We start from the raw sequence: 17,692 nt of genomic DNA on the forward strand, positions 1-17,692 counted from the left end.
TAAAAAAAAACCTGCAGGGAGCCTGGGTGGCTCAGTTGGGTAAGCGGCTGCCTTCGGCTCAGGTGGTGATCCCAGGGTCCTGGAACTGAGTCCTGAATTGGGCTCCCTGCTCATCGGGGAGTCTGCTTCTCCCTCTGCTCTTCCCCTTCCCATGCTCTCTTTCTCTAAAGATAAATAAATAAAATCTTTTTTAAAAAATCAAAAAACCCTGTGTTACTATTGATTTCACCTTCAAAATAAATTATCAACATTTCCTTCACTCTCATCACTACACCCTAAACCCACAGGGACTCACCAGCGTTTCAGGTGATGTTCTTGCAAAAGCACTGCCTCCGGTGAGGAGCCCTTGCATCTGAGTCCACGTGTGCCTAGGGCCCTGAGGACGAGGTCCACATACTTACCCCATCACAGCCCTCACCGGAAGCTGAGATTGACACATGGCAAGCAGAAAATCACTGATGTAAATATATTAATGATTATACACTAAGAAACAAATTAGTCTTTATGCTCACTTTTTACTTTCTCTACTACACAAGAGTATCAATGTTTAGGGCCAAAGACCCTGTTTTTCGTGCTGCTCACGTATCCTTAGGAGCAAGCATAGCACCAGGCACATAGCATTAAAAATGTACCTGATGAAGGAAGGAAGGAAGGAAGGAAGGAAGGAAGGAAGGAAGGAAGGGAGGGAGGGAGGGAGGGAGGGAGGGAGGGAGGGAGGGAGGGAGGAAGGAAGGAAGGAAGGAAGGAAGGAAGGAAGGAAGGAAGGAAGGAATTCACATCATAAGTTAACCAGAGATATTTTTGAAAATAGCATCTCCATTTTTATCCTGAGTTTGAGAGGAAGACTGAGAGCTTACAGCATATTAAACATGGCTTTCTCTTCTTTCTTTTTTTTTCTTTTGATATGGAATTTATAAGGGTTTATTTAATAATACACCTTTAAACATCCTCCATTTTTATAATGGCTTTTTCAAATTTGTCTTAGGGTTAATTTCCAATTACCATTAGAAGAAATCTTTTTTTTTATAATAATATTTTTTATTATGTTAGTCACCATACAGTACATCCCTGGTTTTTGATGTAAAGTTCCATGTTTTGTTAGCTGCGTATAACACCCAGTGCACCATGCAATATGTGCCCTCCTTACTACCCATCACCAGCCTATGCCATTCCCCCACCCCCTCCCCTCTGAAGCCCTTGTTCTAAAATAGACATTAGAATTTATACTAATTCAGAGAAGAGTACCAGTGAGGAGCAGGTAATCTGACTGTCACAGGAGAAGATGACATCCATCCCGAGTCAAGGACCGCTGAGCAGATCTATCAGTGGTGTTCTGCACGGTAGAGAGGTGGCTTCCTCTCCAAACCCAGTCCCAGACCATCGTTACACCTGGGACAGTTCAAGTACCTCTTTTGATGAGGTGATGGGACACGGTCCCTGCCAAACTCTGAAATCCTACAATTCTATTCCAGGTTTTGAGGTCTCCTTTGGCATTTCAGTATCGACAGTTCTCAGAGGAGGATGCAGTAGTGGTATAAAAACTCTAAGGCAAAGAATCTACCTTCAAGGTGTTTATTTAAGGAGTCCAGTTAAAATCACAAAATAATCCCCACTGGCATCAAAGCACAAGAAAGACAGTAGATACAGAGGGGTGGCGGAAATGGGGATGGACATGAACTTTGGAAATAGACAAACCCCAGGTGAATCCCTGCCAGGCTGTGTTGCTGACTGTGTAAAGCCAGGAAATGATATCAGTAAGATCAAGTGTCATCTCACTTGGAGATGAGATGCAACTGGGTGATGGGCATTAAGGAGGGCACGTGATGTGATGAGCAGTGGGCGTAGTGCGCAACTGATGAATCATTGAACACTGAATCCAAAACTGATGATGTACTCACTGCATGTTGGATAATTGAATTTAAAAAAAAAAGTGAAGTCTCTTAAAATATTCCATTTTTGAGATTTTCTCATTATTGGTGACCTTCCAATGAACTCTCCCTGATCTCAAACATTCCGCCGTCAAGTATTTACATTGCCAACTACACTCTACTCAGAGGAGTCATGGAGATGAGGACACTGCATTGTGCGTGCAGCCAACTCCCCAGGCAGTGGGTGTCCTTTCTCCCCTCGGGCTCCCCTGAAAAGTGTCCTCAGCTTCTACCTGCATTTCATGGCACAGTATGGTTGTAAGAGAATCTGTCTAAGGTGCTTGGGGTCCTGCCGACTCTCTATCCCTCTTGGAACCCCACACTGCCTCAGAGCACTGTGAAGCCTCCGTATGGCAGATCGGTGAGAGCAAGAGGTGAACCCGTGACCCAAGGGCTCTGGGCACTGCTGAACTAGACCATCGAGTTCCAGGCAGGGTCTGTGAAGACCTCATCAAGATGCGTCTGGACTGGGGATGCCCTAATCCTTCTCTACGGTGACCCCTTTATTTACCAGTTTCATTATTTGAGAATGGAGGCAGGTGGCAACTGTGTCCCCCGGGGGGTAACTGCTCCCCCCAGCAGCAGAGGCAAGTGTCAGGTCCAACAATGCAAATCTAGAACCGATGTTTGCTGAGCCTGGGAACAGGTGAGTGTGGAAAGCAGCCCTTGAAGGTGGACCTACTCGCACGGCCCCTAAGAGGAGGCTCCATGCTGTACAACCTCCCAGCCGTGGCAGCTGTGCTGCCTTGGGCTTCCTGGCAGAGTTCTCTTCCGTCTGTCCCCAGCCTTAGAGTCACGTGGACGCCGCCATCAAACACCTCTCTTGCTTCTACTGATACTTAGAAATTAAACTTTCTGATTTATTCCATTCTGCTGCTTCTAGGCTGATGGAAAATACTGAATGGTAACTGGATTTTCTGCGGCATCATTTCGGCTCGGCCTTTTTTTTTTTTTTTTTTAATTTACTTTCTCAAGCCAAAAAGTTCTCCTGTTACTAGATAAATTCTTTGCTCCTACATAGGCTTCCACCTGTCTTCTAGTTCTCAAAGTTTGAACCCAAAGTTTTTACTACACGTCAATTACTGCAGAAAAGAGCCTAAGCTCTTCTGTCTGCGAGATGGTTCTCATACAAAGTTCTCCTGCATATTCCACATGCCCCCGGGGCGGGCAGAGGGAGCTCAATTCAAATGCATCTTAGTTTGACAGCACGTTTCCCACGTCACATCTTTCCTTTGAAACCCCCTCACCTTCCTCCCCAGTTCCCAGGTAGCACGGATCGCTGCATTTCTCCTGAGTCCCAGCTGGCCAGTAACGTGATAAACAGCACAAAATACCATGTGCCCACCAGACACAATGTCAAAAATATGCGAACGGTCGTAGACACAGGGAGATAATGTGTGTGTTTCCTGACAGTCATTCCTGCCCCATCTACCCAAAAACTACTAACGGCTATTCACACTTCCACAGACAATCTTGAAATTCTGCTATATTATCTGCAAATTAGACAGTTCTTTAAGTAAAAATCTTCAGAAAGATGTTATGATTTTTTTTTTTTTAAACAGACTCAATCATCAAGAGAACATAGCCTACAAAATCTGTCAAAGAGTGATTTTCATTTGGCAAGTCCTGGCTCAAACTCTCTGAATTAAATTATATATACACATAAAAGTATAGATCTCATAATATCTTCAGTGAATCTGAAAAAAAATCTAAAGTTACCTAACATCATATTTTTATTAATATTAAAATACCCAGATCTGGTTGCTGTAACAGATACAATATTGAAAAAGAAATAAGGGTGTCAAGAATCATGAATGACAGCAAAGATATTGCATTCAAGCACTGGTCAGAAATATGCACTGTTCTGGGTCTGGTGTTTATGAATCCCCCCAAAATAAGGGATAGTTATATCCTGGTACGATAACATGCTTTTGAAACATGGTTTAAAGACTGAATGTTTCTGGGGGCACCTGGGTGGCTCAGTCGGTTAGGCGTCTGCTCAGGTCATGATCTCAGGGTCCTGGGATGGAGCCCCGCATCAGGCTACCTGCTCAGAGGGGAGTCTCCTTCTCCCTCTCCCTCTGCCCCTTCTCCTGCTCATGCTCTCTGTCTCAAATAAATAAATAAAATCTTTAAAAAAATGTTTCTGAAGATTCCATGTTTCTTTATATTTGACTAGGAAGGAATTTCCGATTTTGTGGAGCTTGATTTCTTCATAAACACTGCACCCAAGGCCCTGGGATGAGCTCTGAATTAAGTAAAAAATACTCCGTCACCCACAGCTAACAGCTAGTATGACAGCCAGGCCTGATCTTTCAATGCAGTCAAAGAGGGAGCTCCCATGACTGGAAACAAAAGACCAACGTTTCTCCATCTGCTCATGGTAATGGAAATGACTTGATCCTTTTCCTGTTAGCTGAAAAGACTGTATGAAAATCTAACTGCCTCAGAACTAAGAGGTTGTCGTAACAGTGATCTCTTACAGAGATGGTTCAATTCAAGTCATCACTGGTAAATTATAAACTCCCAAGGAAGCTCTCCCTAGAGGACACACAGACGGGACAAAATCTGCATGGGACACCAGTCATCGACCTACAGGGAATAAAAACTGAGAAAAATGCAATTTGAACCAAAAGTCAAGGCATCTCCCTTGTAAAAAGTGGCTGTATGTGGTCTGATGGTGCAGTGCATATGTTAGCAGTGCCAAGTTAATACTGACATGATCATACTTCAACACCAACTTTATCATAAAATCGTCTCTAAGCGTGACTGTCGGAACTTGGATGACAAATATTTCTTTTCTTTTTTTTTAAGATTTTATTTATTTATTCATTTAACAGACAGAGAGACAGTGAGAGAGGTAACACAAGCAGGGGGAGTGGGAGAGGGAGAAGCAGGCTCCCCACTGGGCAGGGAGCAGGACACGGGGCTCGATCCCAGGACCCTGGGATCATGACCTGAGCTGAAGGCAGACACTCAAAGACTGAGCCACCCAGATGACCGAATGACAGATATTTCTGATCTACCTATACCCTTCAACCATCAATAATGTGTTGAAATTCCTATTATAAATTATCTTCCAGTATTAGAAATGGGATATTCTAAAGACCATCAAAGATAAAAATTTCAAAGCACTACTCTCATACTAAATTTATCACAGATGTAATGTGCTTGAAAGCAGGTAAATACTTAATTGATATTGCTTTAATGTAACATATTTCTTTCAGAATTTTCTTATATTATAATTAATAATCCTATTAAAATGCTTTTATTTGCTGGGCCATGCTAAAATGTGTTATATTTTTCCAATAGGTAGAATTTACTTTTTAAATTACAAGTTTCTAAGAACATTTGAGGTTAATATTAAAGGTTAAATTTATTATATTTGTGGGAACCGGTGTCTTAGAAATTTATAAGAATCTCTAAGGCAACAGTTATAGCATTCTATTTCAATATTCTCAGCACACGGCTAGTAGATAAATTTTAATACACCCTTGCAAGCTGTCCTGTTTATACATGTATTTATTGGGCTGTAAAGTATGGATATTATGATATCAGCTTTATAAAACTGTCCACAGTGTATCTATATATAATTATAAATGGACATATATGTGATCCTATGAATATACTATTATTTCTTATACAACAGGACCATATTATCTGCACTGATTTATAACCATTTTCCAGACTTGCTCATGCCCTTCACCACCCTGGTCCGAACACTCACCTCGCCTCAGGAAGCTGCAGTGACAATCCCACCATGCTAAGACAGATCATCTCCATGTGACCATCTGACCACGTACTTACCGACCCCCACACAGAGCTCATCGCTGGTTCCAGTCCAGGCTCCCCTTGCATCTCACTGGGTCCCAACGACCTCTCCCTCCTCACCATGCTCTTCCCACTCTCCTCAGCCAACTCCCGGCCTCCTCGACACCTGCCCTTTCTTCTCTCATCAAGGAGTCTGTACACAACCTGTTCAACGGTCTGGGACGTTCTGTCCTCTGCCTCCACCTGATGAACACACCTGGCTCCCCCTTCACATCTCACCTTGGTGATCAGCCCAAACCCCCTGTCCTGCACATGCCCTTTCCCCACACCAGGCGCTGGTCAAAGCTGGTCGCTCTTCTTCGGCGTTTATTCAATAGAGACAGTCTCACAGACAGCAACTCCACGGTATTTCCCACCACTCAAGATACTACTGGTCTAGAGACTAATCGCTCTCTCGGTGGGATTCCACAACAGCCACTCAGCCAGGCAAAACCCAAAACACCGTCTACAACTCACCATCCTAAACTATAAGCCTTATTCATGCCGTCCCCAAATTGCAAGGTCCGCTCAACAATGTCATGAAGTTTACTCTACCTGTGCCACTAGTCCCAACTGGGTTATTCTGGGTTCCAATCAGAATCCTCTTCCTCTGAATTCCACAACATTTGACTGACTGACCTTTGGGTTAAAATCGTTAGCTCTCTCTATGTGGAAATGAGACTCAGTCCATCTCTTACTCCTTTCTCATTACATCTTTTCATCCAGCGCCATGCATGTCTCATGTACAGGGCCTTCACCTCCACTTGCAGCCTCTAACACAGAGGTCCCTCTCCTGGTGTTTTCCTTCACGGCCCTGCACCCAGTCTGGTGCCCTCGACACAGAAGGCGTGTTCCATATTGAAAGTCAACTGTATTGTTTAATGACTCTCACGCTTTGATACCCACAAAGGGGTGATACTTCATCATTCCAAAGCCTTTCTTGAGCCGTAACAGCGAAGGCAAGGTCAGAGGGGGAAGCGAAGCAGAGCAGAAATGTCACGTGGTGTTTCTCACTGAGTAAACACGGCCAGGCGTCTCTGACCTGAGAGCAGGAGCCCAGGCCCTGTGTGAAACTGCTGTAGGCCACCATGGCACAGCCTTCCTCAACTAGGGCTCTGGCCGTAGTTGTGCTGTCAGGCTTCCAGGGACAACATTACTAGGGGCATTCCAGGGGTACAGGCCACTCATTTCACGTGAGGACCGTCTTAGAGCAGAGCATCACAGCGTAATTCGTTTGCCGAACTCCAATCGGTAGTAGCTAGAAAAACCTCTCAGCTGACCGCATCTGGTTTAGAAAGAGCCAGACGTACAGACATCCATATACATCCTCAGAGCCCTCTTGAGTTCAACTCATTCCACCCACCTCCTGGAGGAAATAAAACATAACTACATTCTACTGTAAATCGCAGCTCTCTTGAATTACAAACTACTCATCGTTAAGTGTGAGAGGCTGGAAACAGCTTAAGTCACCCGAAAGTATGACAGCATCTAAACTCCGGGACACTATGCAGCCACTCAATACATGTTTGGACAAAATATTTTAAAAAACAGAATAATTTTGTGACATTTAAGAGATAATATATGGGGCGCCAGAGTGGCTCAGTGGATTGAGTGTCTGACTCCTGATTTCGGCTCAGGTCGTGATCTCAGGGTCCTGGGATCGAGTCCCACATCCGACTCCACACTCAGTGCAGAGACTGCTTAAGATTCTCTCTCTCCTTCTCCCTCTGCTTGCATTCTCTCCCTCTCTCTCTCTCAAACAAATAAATAAAATCTTTAAAAATAAAAAAAAAGGACAATATGCATATAACACAAATCCAAGTATTACATGTGTGTTACACTCGCCCACGCAAACAGAACCAGGAGGACGTGTACTAAAATGTTAACATTGACTTTCTCTGATCGGTGGAATTGTGGGTGACTTCTATGTTCTTTTGGTTTTTCTATTTTTTCCAATGCTTCTAAAATAAATGTGAATTGCTTCTGTAATTAGAAAAATAAAACGTCTTACTGAAAGGATATTCAGAAATTCAATCTAAGTGCTTTACAATATTAATGCAAATTATTAAATTTTTTAATTGTCTTAGATACAGACGAAAAATGTTATATATTGAAAAGCACTTTTGAAGAGGCAATATAATTTACTAAAAATGGGAGCTTAAGTAAATGAACAGAGAAGCCTAAGGAAATTTTCCTTAGACCTTGGACCTTAGATGTGGAAAAGTGTGTTTCTCAAACGTACCAAGGTCGGGGAAAACCTCAAGTGCTCACGTTCCTGTCAGATGCCTATGAAAGGTACGTAATATATTTCCCCATTCTTCAAAGAATTTTATGTCAAGTTATATAGATTTATCATGAAGGACACATTATTGCCTGTTTTCTGAAATCACTTTTATGGTCTCAATCACTGTGAGTATTGAGGGAGAATTTTCACCATAGATTTTAGTGATGGGAAGGGTAGGTAACGACAGGTTTACAAAAACAACATAAGAACAACAACAAAAGTCAAACTCATAGAAACAGACAGTAGAAAGGTGGTTAGCAAGGGCTGGGGTCGGGGAGCTGGGGCGCTGCTGGTCAGAGCACAAGCCTCCAGCTGCAGACGGACAGGCTCTTGATCGAATGGACAGCACGGTGAGTTTACGTGATAATATTGTTTTGTACACTCGAGTGTTGCTAAGATGGTGAATCTTAAGCATTCTCACCACAACAGAAAAAGAATTACTGGTCACTACATGAATGGTGGATGCGTTAATAACCTGACTGTGGTCATCGTCTCACAAACCATGCTTGTATCAAATCGTCATGCTGGACACTTAAGAAATACGCAATCTTATTTGCCAAGGATACCTTGATAAAGCAAAGACGCTCCTAAGTTTAATGGCCACAAACAGGGCTTAGAAGCCAGAGTAACTCCTTTCAAATTCTTACTCTGATTAGCCCAAAAAATATAACCTTGAGTTAAAAAAAAACTGGATGTTTGCCCAATTTCCTTCTTTGACCCACTTGCTTTTAGACCTAGTGAGACAAATAAATTAGGATAAATGATGAAATCCATCACAGCGATGTCAAAAGTGTTCTCAGCAAGGGCCACGCCGGGGTCCTTGCGGGGACAACAGGCAGCCTGGCCACAGTGACATATGGCTGGGAGGTGGTAAGTGGGTCCCCAAAAGCATGCCGCTCCTCAGAGAAGCTTGACTCTAAAAATGAGAGAGACACTGTGGTGACAATTAACAGGAAAGACATTTAACCGGGCTTTTCCTCAGTTTTTTTAATTAGTGGGAGATCTTGCGACATAACTACGAATTTAAAGGAGGAGTCCAATAGAAAGACCATGGAATCAGGAGATGGAAAAGTGGTGGAGAAATCCTCTGACAGGTTAGTAGAGTCTAGAGAGGATGGGGGAGAATTTAGCTCAGGGAGGGAAACAAACTCGTTTCCAGGATGGAACAAAGGTTGTGAATAAATAGGAAAAAAAAACAACAGTTAATTTGTGAGCTGGAAGCCAAAGGCATCCAAGCCTGGAAACTTACTTTGTCAGTGAAGCTGAAGGTAAGAGAAACTGCTAAGAGAGAGATTAAATATTGCTTGTGGGGTCATTTACATAAAAAGTTGATAATGACGCCAGGCCCTCTGCCACAGGTCTTATTGGAAAATCAGACTTACCTTGAACCATCTGGATTTATAGCTCATTTTCTATGGAGGAATATCACCTTCTTAAATAGCAGGGTACCCCATGTCTTAATATTTAACAGATCAAAGTGATGGGAAGGATAAATTATAACTAAACAATATGAAATTTTTATACTAGTATTTAACCCAAGAATGGTCTAAGCGAAGAATGAACAACGTTTGGGAATGAGTCAATTTCGATCTATAAATGTAAGCCACCGAACACAAAGTAAGCAATATGTTTTTGAAATATCATTTACTATGTCAGTGATGACAGAATTGTTGGTTTCTAGCAGTTTCCTGCAGCACCCATTAAAATGATCTGGTTCCGCACTTCCCATTAGACACGGTCCATGATGCACTCTATCCAACAGGCACAAAAATTATGAACATCAGATGTTCAACCATAAAAGGCCAAGGATTGAGAAAACATTCAGTGCAATTTCTAGTAATCATTCCATTGTTACTGAAGTGAAACGATGATAAAAGAGATTGCTGAGCCTCGCTTAGTAAATGACTATCCATCTGCTAATATTTTCCCTACGCCTTCTGATTGCAAGGAGTAAAAATACCTTGAAAGGTCTCCTGGTAGCATGAAACAGAATTCATTCACCGTTTCACAAATAAAACTAATTAAAATGACATTTTATCCTTCTGTTGTCCATTACTCATTTCTTGTAACCACGTTTAACAGATACGCTTTATGGGGTAAGGTTTATTAAATAATTCCGGGACATGTGGAATATCAAATTACATCCTCCCAGGTTTTTCAGTAGGAAAGACGAAAAGTCCAAGATGATTTATCAGTAACACAGGTATATCATTTTCTCAAGTAGAAGCATCCTAGGGTCTTTTACTCAATTAAATTATTTTCCTTTCAAAATAATTAATACCAAATTAAAGGGACGCGTTTCCTATGGTTCCAAATGCAATGGGCTGTTAAAACGTGCAGACTTGCCTCATCTTTGAAACTGCTCACAGGGCAGAGTAATGGAGCACCTGCAGCCACATTGCAAAATCAGATGTGAAAATTCAGAAAACTGAAACAAATGCATATCTTTTACCCAAAGTCCTATGAGGAAAGAGGGGAGAACTGAGCAAGCGTCCTCAGGGATGGTTCCCTGTGCAGCCCCGAGGCGTGAGATAGCAAAGACGAGCCTACCGTCCCTCCCTCCGCAGGCAAGGGATCGAGCAGATTCTGAGTCTATTCCACAAGTACATCTTCGAGGTATATATGCACTGATACAACAGGCTAGAAATACACGTACATAAACAGGTTGAAATAAATATGAAATCAAGACTTTTTGGAGAATAAAACCTGACATGATTTGAGTTAATCATTTATCAGCCTTTGTGATATATTCCTAAGTAATAGAAAGCTTCTTAAAATCTGGGCAATAGCCAATTACCTGGAAATTATTTTTAAAACTAGATATAATTTTCAGTTATAGAACATTAGTGTTTGAACATGGAGCAAATTAGAAAATATTTTAAAAATTAGATAAGGCAGAATAAAAAAATCAAAATGTATATATGTGAGATGTTCAACAAACAATAAAATAAAGTAAGTAAAAGAAAATTCTCAGTGGACAAACTGTAATTATAACGTGTATTACATACAATTAAATACATGTATATTTATACATAAATATAAAAAATTATAATGCATTAAAATTTTATTTTGGGGGGATCCAAAACATTTAGATTTGACATGTTATTCTATTATGGAACCTCTCTGATAATAGATTTCTTTACATAAAAATAAGGATTATATATTAAGTGTATTCCTCATTTCATAGAAATGCTCTACATTTCCAGTGAGGTAGCTGAAAAACTTCTAGGAAACTCCAAACCCTATCCAACTACGTGCTGGAAATTGTAAAACTAATGAGACTTTTTTGCATAAATTTTGAAAATTTATTGCAGAAATTCATCATTTTTTGAACCACCCGATCCCTAAAATATACTAGGTTCAAAGGATTTCTATTTCATACTTAAAATTCTAAGAAAGTGTTGGCTGTTTTGCTTAGTAATTAACAAGCGGATCCTCATTATTCTCAGACTCCACCTTTGCGAATTTGTCTGTTGGCTGAATTTTTCTGTAGCACCACAAGGAATCCTTGGGCTCCACTTCCACGGTCACTCGCACACATACGCAGAGTGGGGAAAATTCTGGTCACCAGGTGCCCTCATTTGAATGGAGATCTCACAAGCCAATGCCATGCCTTCTTGTTCCACCTTCAGAGTGCAAACAAAGTCTTCATTGTGGTCTATTTAGTGCTGCATTTTTCATATTTCTGTCCTTTTGTTGGCGATTTTGCCATTTAAAATGAGCCCCAAGCACGGTGCTGAGCTGCTATCCACTGCCTGTAAGTGCAAGAAGGCTATGAAGAACCTTCTGGAGAAAAATATGTGTGTGGCTAGCTTTCCTTCAGGCATGAGTTATAGTGCTATTGGCCATGAGTTTGATGTTTATGAATCCACAGTATATATTTTAAAAGGCGTCTTTAAGAGAAAGACTTATAAAACAAGATTCGTACAGACCTGGACCAGAGGCTTGCAGGAACCCAACGCTGCATTTCCCCAGGAGTGGTGGTTCAACATTCACTAATGCGGTGTTCCTGGTCACTTTACAGAACATAACTACCATGAAAACAAGAATCGAGTGTATGTACCGTATTTCTTAACTTTCTTCCCAATTTCTAAACAATCAGTTTCAAAGCTGTGTTTTTAAAGGGGAATGTATGAGAAACAAACTGAGGGCCTCAGAGGGGAGGGGGGTGGGGGAATGGGATAAGCTGGTGATGGGCAGTAAGGAGGGCACGCATTGCATGGGGCACTGGGTGTTATACGCAACTAATGAATCATAGAAATTTACATAAAAAATTAAATTAAATTTAATTTAAAAAAATAAATTAAATAAATAAATAAATAAATAAAATAAAGGGGAATGCATGATACTACAATGGGAATCAGGATCTCATCCGTCCACTCTGGGGACTTGCAGCTCTGTAGGAATTCTATCATTAGCAAGATGACCACAGATCAAGGGGCTCTGGTTATGACACCAAAGCTGTCTCTGCCACTACTCTCTGGCCTTCAGCACATAGACTGGCCTCTCTGGGCATCCGTCCCTCATCTCTAAAAGGCAGAGAAAGCTAGCATGTATGGAGTAGGGTTTCATGAACGCTAAGTGAATTAATCATTATAAAGCATGTAGAAACATACCTGACACATAGGAAGGACTGTCCCAAAATCAAGTATTAGTATCTCCCAGTTTGGCAGATCATTTGGCGAGAGTACTGGCAACGTTCACAGTACCTAAGCCTACTCCATTAACACAAACCATTTGTGATGCAATTAAAACAGCAACGTTCTAATGCTGTGTAGTGTATGATGGCAACACACGCACACACACACACACACACACACACACATATCTCTACTCCACAAAAGCTCACAACACGTAATTATCTCTCAACTCACTGAAATTGTTCTTATAGATGATGATTTTCTGAGAGACTTGAAAAAGACGATTCAAATGCTTTTAACACAAATTCCAACCCTCTAGTCCCAGGCCAACAAGTGGGAGTCATCTGTGACTCATGTCCTTCCTCTCAAGCCCTAAATCCAATCCCACACCAAACACGGACAACTTGACCTTCAAACATCCAGATGAGAGACACCTCCCACCACCACCACGACGTCTAGCCTGAGGAGTGACAACAGACAGCTAAATGCTCCCCCATACTGCCCCTTCTCTTGTCTGGTCTCAACAGAGCAGCCAGAATGATCTTCTCAAACAAAAGTCAGATCATGTCACTTCTCCACCCAAAACTCTCCAAAGGATGCCTGATTCACCTGGGATGAAAGAACACGTGGAAGTGTTGTCACAACTCACTCACGTGTCCCCTCCCCCATGAGGCCACCCCTTAATACTCTCTACTCCTCTCTTCCTGTCCTCCAACAGTTCTCTGCAGTTGACATCTTGCGTATTTCACTCATTTATGTATTTGTTTTTTCTGGCTTCTCCTCAGGAGAATAGAAGCTCTAAGAGGCAGGGATTTGTGCTACTTCTGTTCACAGCTGACCCTCTAGTGAGAACAGAACACACTCAAATACTTGTACAGTCTCTTACTCATCAATGATCTTTGGAAAATGGCAAGAATATTGGACATACAGCACTAAAACCAAGTACAATGGCATTTAATTCTGGAGTAAAATAAATCTCTCTTTTGAGATTGTGGACAGGAACACATTCCTACAGGAATTATAATTTTTATGATAATGGCTTTCATCCATATTTATTTAAAAGTAAATTATTCCTGTTGGATAGATGGCGGGGCTGGCTATTCCATGGTGGCAAGGAGACTACTCCAACTGGCTCACTCCACTAATCAAATTTCTCCGTAGGGCCTCACTTGGCTTGCTTGTTTGTTCTTGCCATTCTCTCTAACGTAGTATGTCTTTGTGTTCACTCTGTGTCACCTTAGAACAGTGGTTACTCAACAAATATTTGAATGAATGAACAAGTTCTAATTTCCTCAAGGGCAGGAATTACATTAAAAATAGTAATCAATAAATACTAATGACATGATCAGTAAATGAAGATCACTGCAGAACGTTATGTTCTGTCAGAAATACAACTTTCTACCTGATGTGAGAAAAGGGTCACTGCAGAACCATCAACATGTTAATTTGGAAACTATAGTTTTAACTCTGTGATCACACGTGAACTAAAACCAGCTTCTCTTTCTCAATTCCATCTGTCAAAGAAAAGCAACATAACCAGACACTGAGATGTGCATGTGTTCTAAAATTCCTGTATAATTTCTTAAATTCTTTGTTAGAGACAAACTCACCGGGAAAAAATCCCAAATCTCGATTCTGAAATAATTAAAGTATGCTGTGAAGATCAATGTCAGGGTCTAAGCTATAATCGAAAACAACAGCAACAAATAACGCCAGTGAGTTTTATACTTAAAGTTTTCATTCTTTTGTAAGAAATGTTGTAGACACTGCTTTACTAGATGTGAGCAAGAGAGTAAGATTCAATAGTTGCCATATCTCATTACTGTATGCCTAGTCGGCTAAAAGAGGATGGATTGAAAGAAACAACACTTATGAAACCATTTTAGTTAGGACTCTCTTGCAAAGTATTGAGGCATATAATTTCCCAGAAGAAAGCCAGCGGAGTAGAGCTTCAAATGACATCGGCACAATGTTTTATGAACTCTGTGATCCACCTCCTTAGTCTCTAATTATCTTGTAACTCCAGGAAGATAAAGGATGACATACATACACATTTTTTTAAATCAACAAAAGTATTACATACTGCGAAATATGAATAGTTAAATATATAGCCTTTTATATGCCGTCAAATCCTCAAACAGTAATAAACTAAATTGCTTTACTTACTAATACAAGCAGCAGGACAATATCAGGGTTATCACAAGCACAGGCGATGTGCATTGGTGTCCAAAAGTCTTCATCCTGGTGGTTGACATTGACCCCTCTGTCAATCAGGATCTCTGCAATGAAGGCATTATCATACCGAGCACACTGAAAGAAAGGAAAAATAAATAAATGTATTTCAAACTATGATAAGGTTTATTGAAAATGTCCATAGATAAAAATTTCAATGCCAATTTAGAGGTTGACAGATGGCGTTAACTGTTCTCCAGCTAACCTACAAGCTAAGAGGCATGTGGAGGTTGGAGGACTCAAAAGGAAATGGCGACCATAGACAGTAGAAATAAAAATGAGAAAATAGGGATAGACATTAAGAAGGAGGAAAAAATTTCATTATTTGGGTCCTCCTCATTTGTAGATAGGATCACCAGATAATCTTGGACTATTTACCAGAATTATCTTTCTGAAATACAGATTTAATCATATGATCCTTCTGCTTTAAAATGTACATATTTTGTCATTGAATTTTGTCAAAGAATAAAGTTTCACCACCTTATTGCATCCAAGACAGATAAGACCTTTCACGGTCCTTCCAAACTCATCCCCCGTCATCCAAATGCAGCCGTCAGCCTAGCTGCATAACACAACTGAAAACTCCACGGTACCATCTTGGAACAGTTAACTATTGTATTTTCAAAATCTTCTAACACGAATTTTAATCACTGTATTTTAGGGAAATTTCATAGTCTATTAAATCAAACTCTCCAGGAACTTGTTTTGCTCTTATTTTTTATTTATTATTTAGAGGTAAAATTCATAAAAAAATTCAAAGTCAGGGCTGGCTCCATGGGTGCATACTATCTGTAATCATGCTTGGTGGGTCCTGCACTTGGCTTAAGGCTCCACTGTCGTCATCATGAATTTTCAAGAATTATTGAAAAGACCTACATATTCATTCTATAAATTATCCAGTCCTAGTATAAGTCTGATATTTTACATTTATATCTATAGGCTACATTAGTGTCAAATGCATATTAGCTAAATTAGTTTAAAAAAAAAAAAGGCCTAAGCTAAATAAGCTAACTACCTATTAGCAAAATTTCTGGGTTAAAAGATATATGCATTCCATAGGATTTGGATGCATCACACAGGTTCCCCTCCCAAAAAGCAGTAGTAAACAATGTTACCACTGGAAGTGTCATCATGTCAATGTACCAACTCTTCACTGGATCAGACAATTAAAAACCAATCACCGGAGGACTTCTTTTGAGTAACGGGGCCCATTTGGCATTCCTGCCTAAATCAGCTGAACCGAAAACAACACCACTCAGACAAAATATAACTTCGAGAACTGGGGAAGGAAACAAGGCAGTCCTGCTGCCTTTGTCGCTCCAGCTCACTGACTTGAGGGACTTCCCAAGCTGCAGCACAGCTAGGAGAACCCCAGTCACCCTGGGCCACTCAAGAAGAGACTGAACTGAAAGTCCATAGACCGAGCTGGCCAGCATGCACAGGACAGTCACAGAGAGGACAGAGCTGCAGAGAGAGAGAGGATTTCAAAGATCTGCAGTCACCCCCTAAAGTATGCAGAAAAATCGTGATGGGCACACGCACTCCAGGAAACTACCCAAGCCCAGGGACAGAAGACCCTGAAAAGGAAGAGGAGTCAGAGCTCGTGAATTTCTAGAAATAGTGTCTGTTTCCAGCAGCCAGAAAGGGAACCTTCTAGTAGACGCACCACGGGGTGGAGTACCAGATATGTCTTGTTTCAGTGCGGGGATGGAAGGGGGAGATATGAGCCCTGAGCTGAACGCTGTTCTACTCCCACCTAGAAATACTAAATTCAAGTTCTGAAAGGCTCAAACTGCTTCCAAATAACTTCAATGCCCCCCAAACAGAGCTCAAGATTATTTACAGAGATATGAAAATATTCAGTACCCAACAAGGCAAAATTCACAACCTCTAGCATCCAAAAAAACCAACCACATATACAACACAGCAAGCAAATAGGACCCACAAGGAGGAGAAGAGTGATCAATGGGAACCAACTCAGAAGTAATACACTTGTTAGAATGAGCAAATCTGTGTGTTAAAACTGTTATGATATCCACATTCCATATGTTCAAAAAACTGGAAAACTGTTGAACATGGTAAGCAGAGACATGGAAGACAGCAAAAAGACTCAAATTTTAACACCTGGAGGTGAGAACTACCATGGCTGAGATGAAAAATATACCAATGGAAGGGATCAGCAGACTGGCTGTTGAGAAGACAAGACTAGTGAACCTGAAGACAGTAATGCAGATTACACAAAGTGAGACAGAGCAAAAGATGACTTTCGATAAGTGAACCAAGCGTTGGTGAGCCATGGGCAATCTCCAGGCAGTGACCAAACAGACTGATAGCACTGGAAATGGGGACTACCTGATTGATTTATATTTTTCTTATTATTTATTTATTTTTATAATAATATTTTTTTATTATATTATGTTAGTCACCATACAGTACATCCCTAGTTTCTGATGTCAAGTTCGATGATTCATTAGTTGCGTATAACACCCAGTGCACCATGCAATACGTGCCCTCCTTACTACCCATCACCAGGCTATCCCAGTCCCCCACCCCCCTCCCCTCTGAAGCCCTCAGTTTGTCTCTCAGAGTCCATAGTCTCTCATGGTTCATTCCCCCTTCTGTTTACCCCCCTTTCTTCTTCCCTTTCTTCTCCTACCGATCTTCCTACTTCTTATGTTCCATAAATGAGTGAAACCATATGATATATTTTTCTTATTATTTCATTTCCATTAAAATTAGTAACCAGAAGATAGCCCAATTTTTTAAATCAGGTACAAGTTTTGAAATGATATTTCACC

General features: G+C 41.0%; 1 protein-coding gene across 1 annotated transcript in view; it reads right to left on the reverse strand.

The window, feature by feature from the left end:
- The window catches only part of MYO16 (myosin XVI), a 466,166-nt gene that overhangs the window by 362,386 nt on the left and 86,088 nt on the right, over positions 1-17,692 (reverse strand). The window contains exon 4 of the mRNA XM_026493590.4: positions 14,829-14,972. Coding sequence (XP_026349375.3) covers positions 14,829-14,972 — 144 coding nt within the window. The remainder of the gene's footprint in view (positions 1-14,828; positions 14,973-17,692) is intronic.

The sequence above is a fragment of the Ursus arctos genome, unplaced genomic scaffold (genome assembly GCF_023065955.2).
Source record: "Ursus arctos isolate Adak ecotype North America unplaced genomic scaffold, UrsArc2.0 scaffold_10, whole genome shotgun sequence".
NCBI lineage: Eukaryota > Metazoa > Chordata > Mammalia > Carnivora > Ursidae > Ursus > Ursus arctos.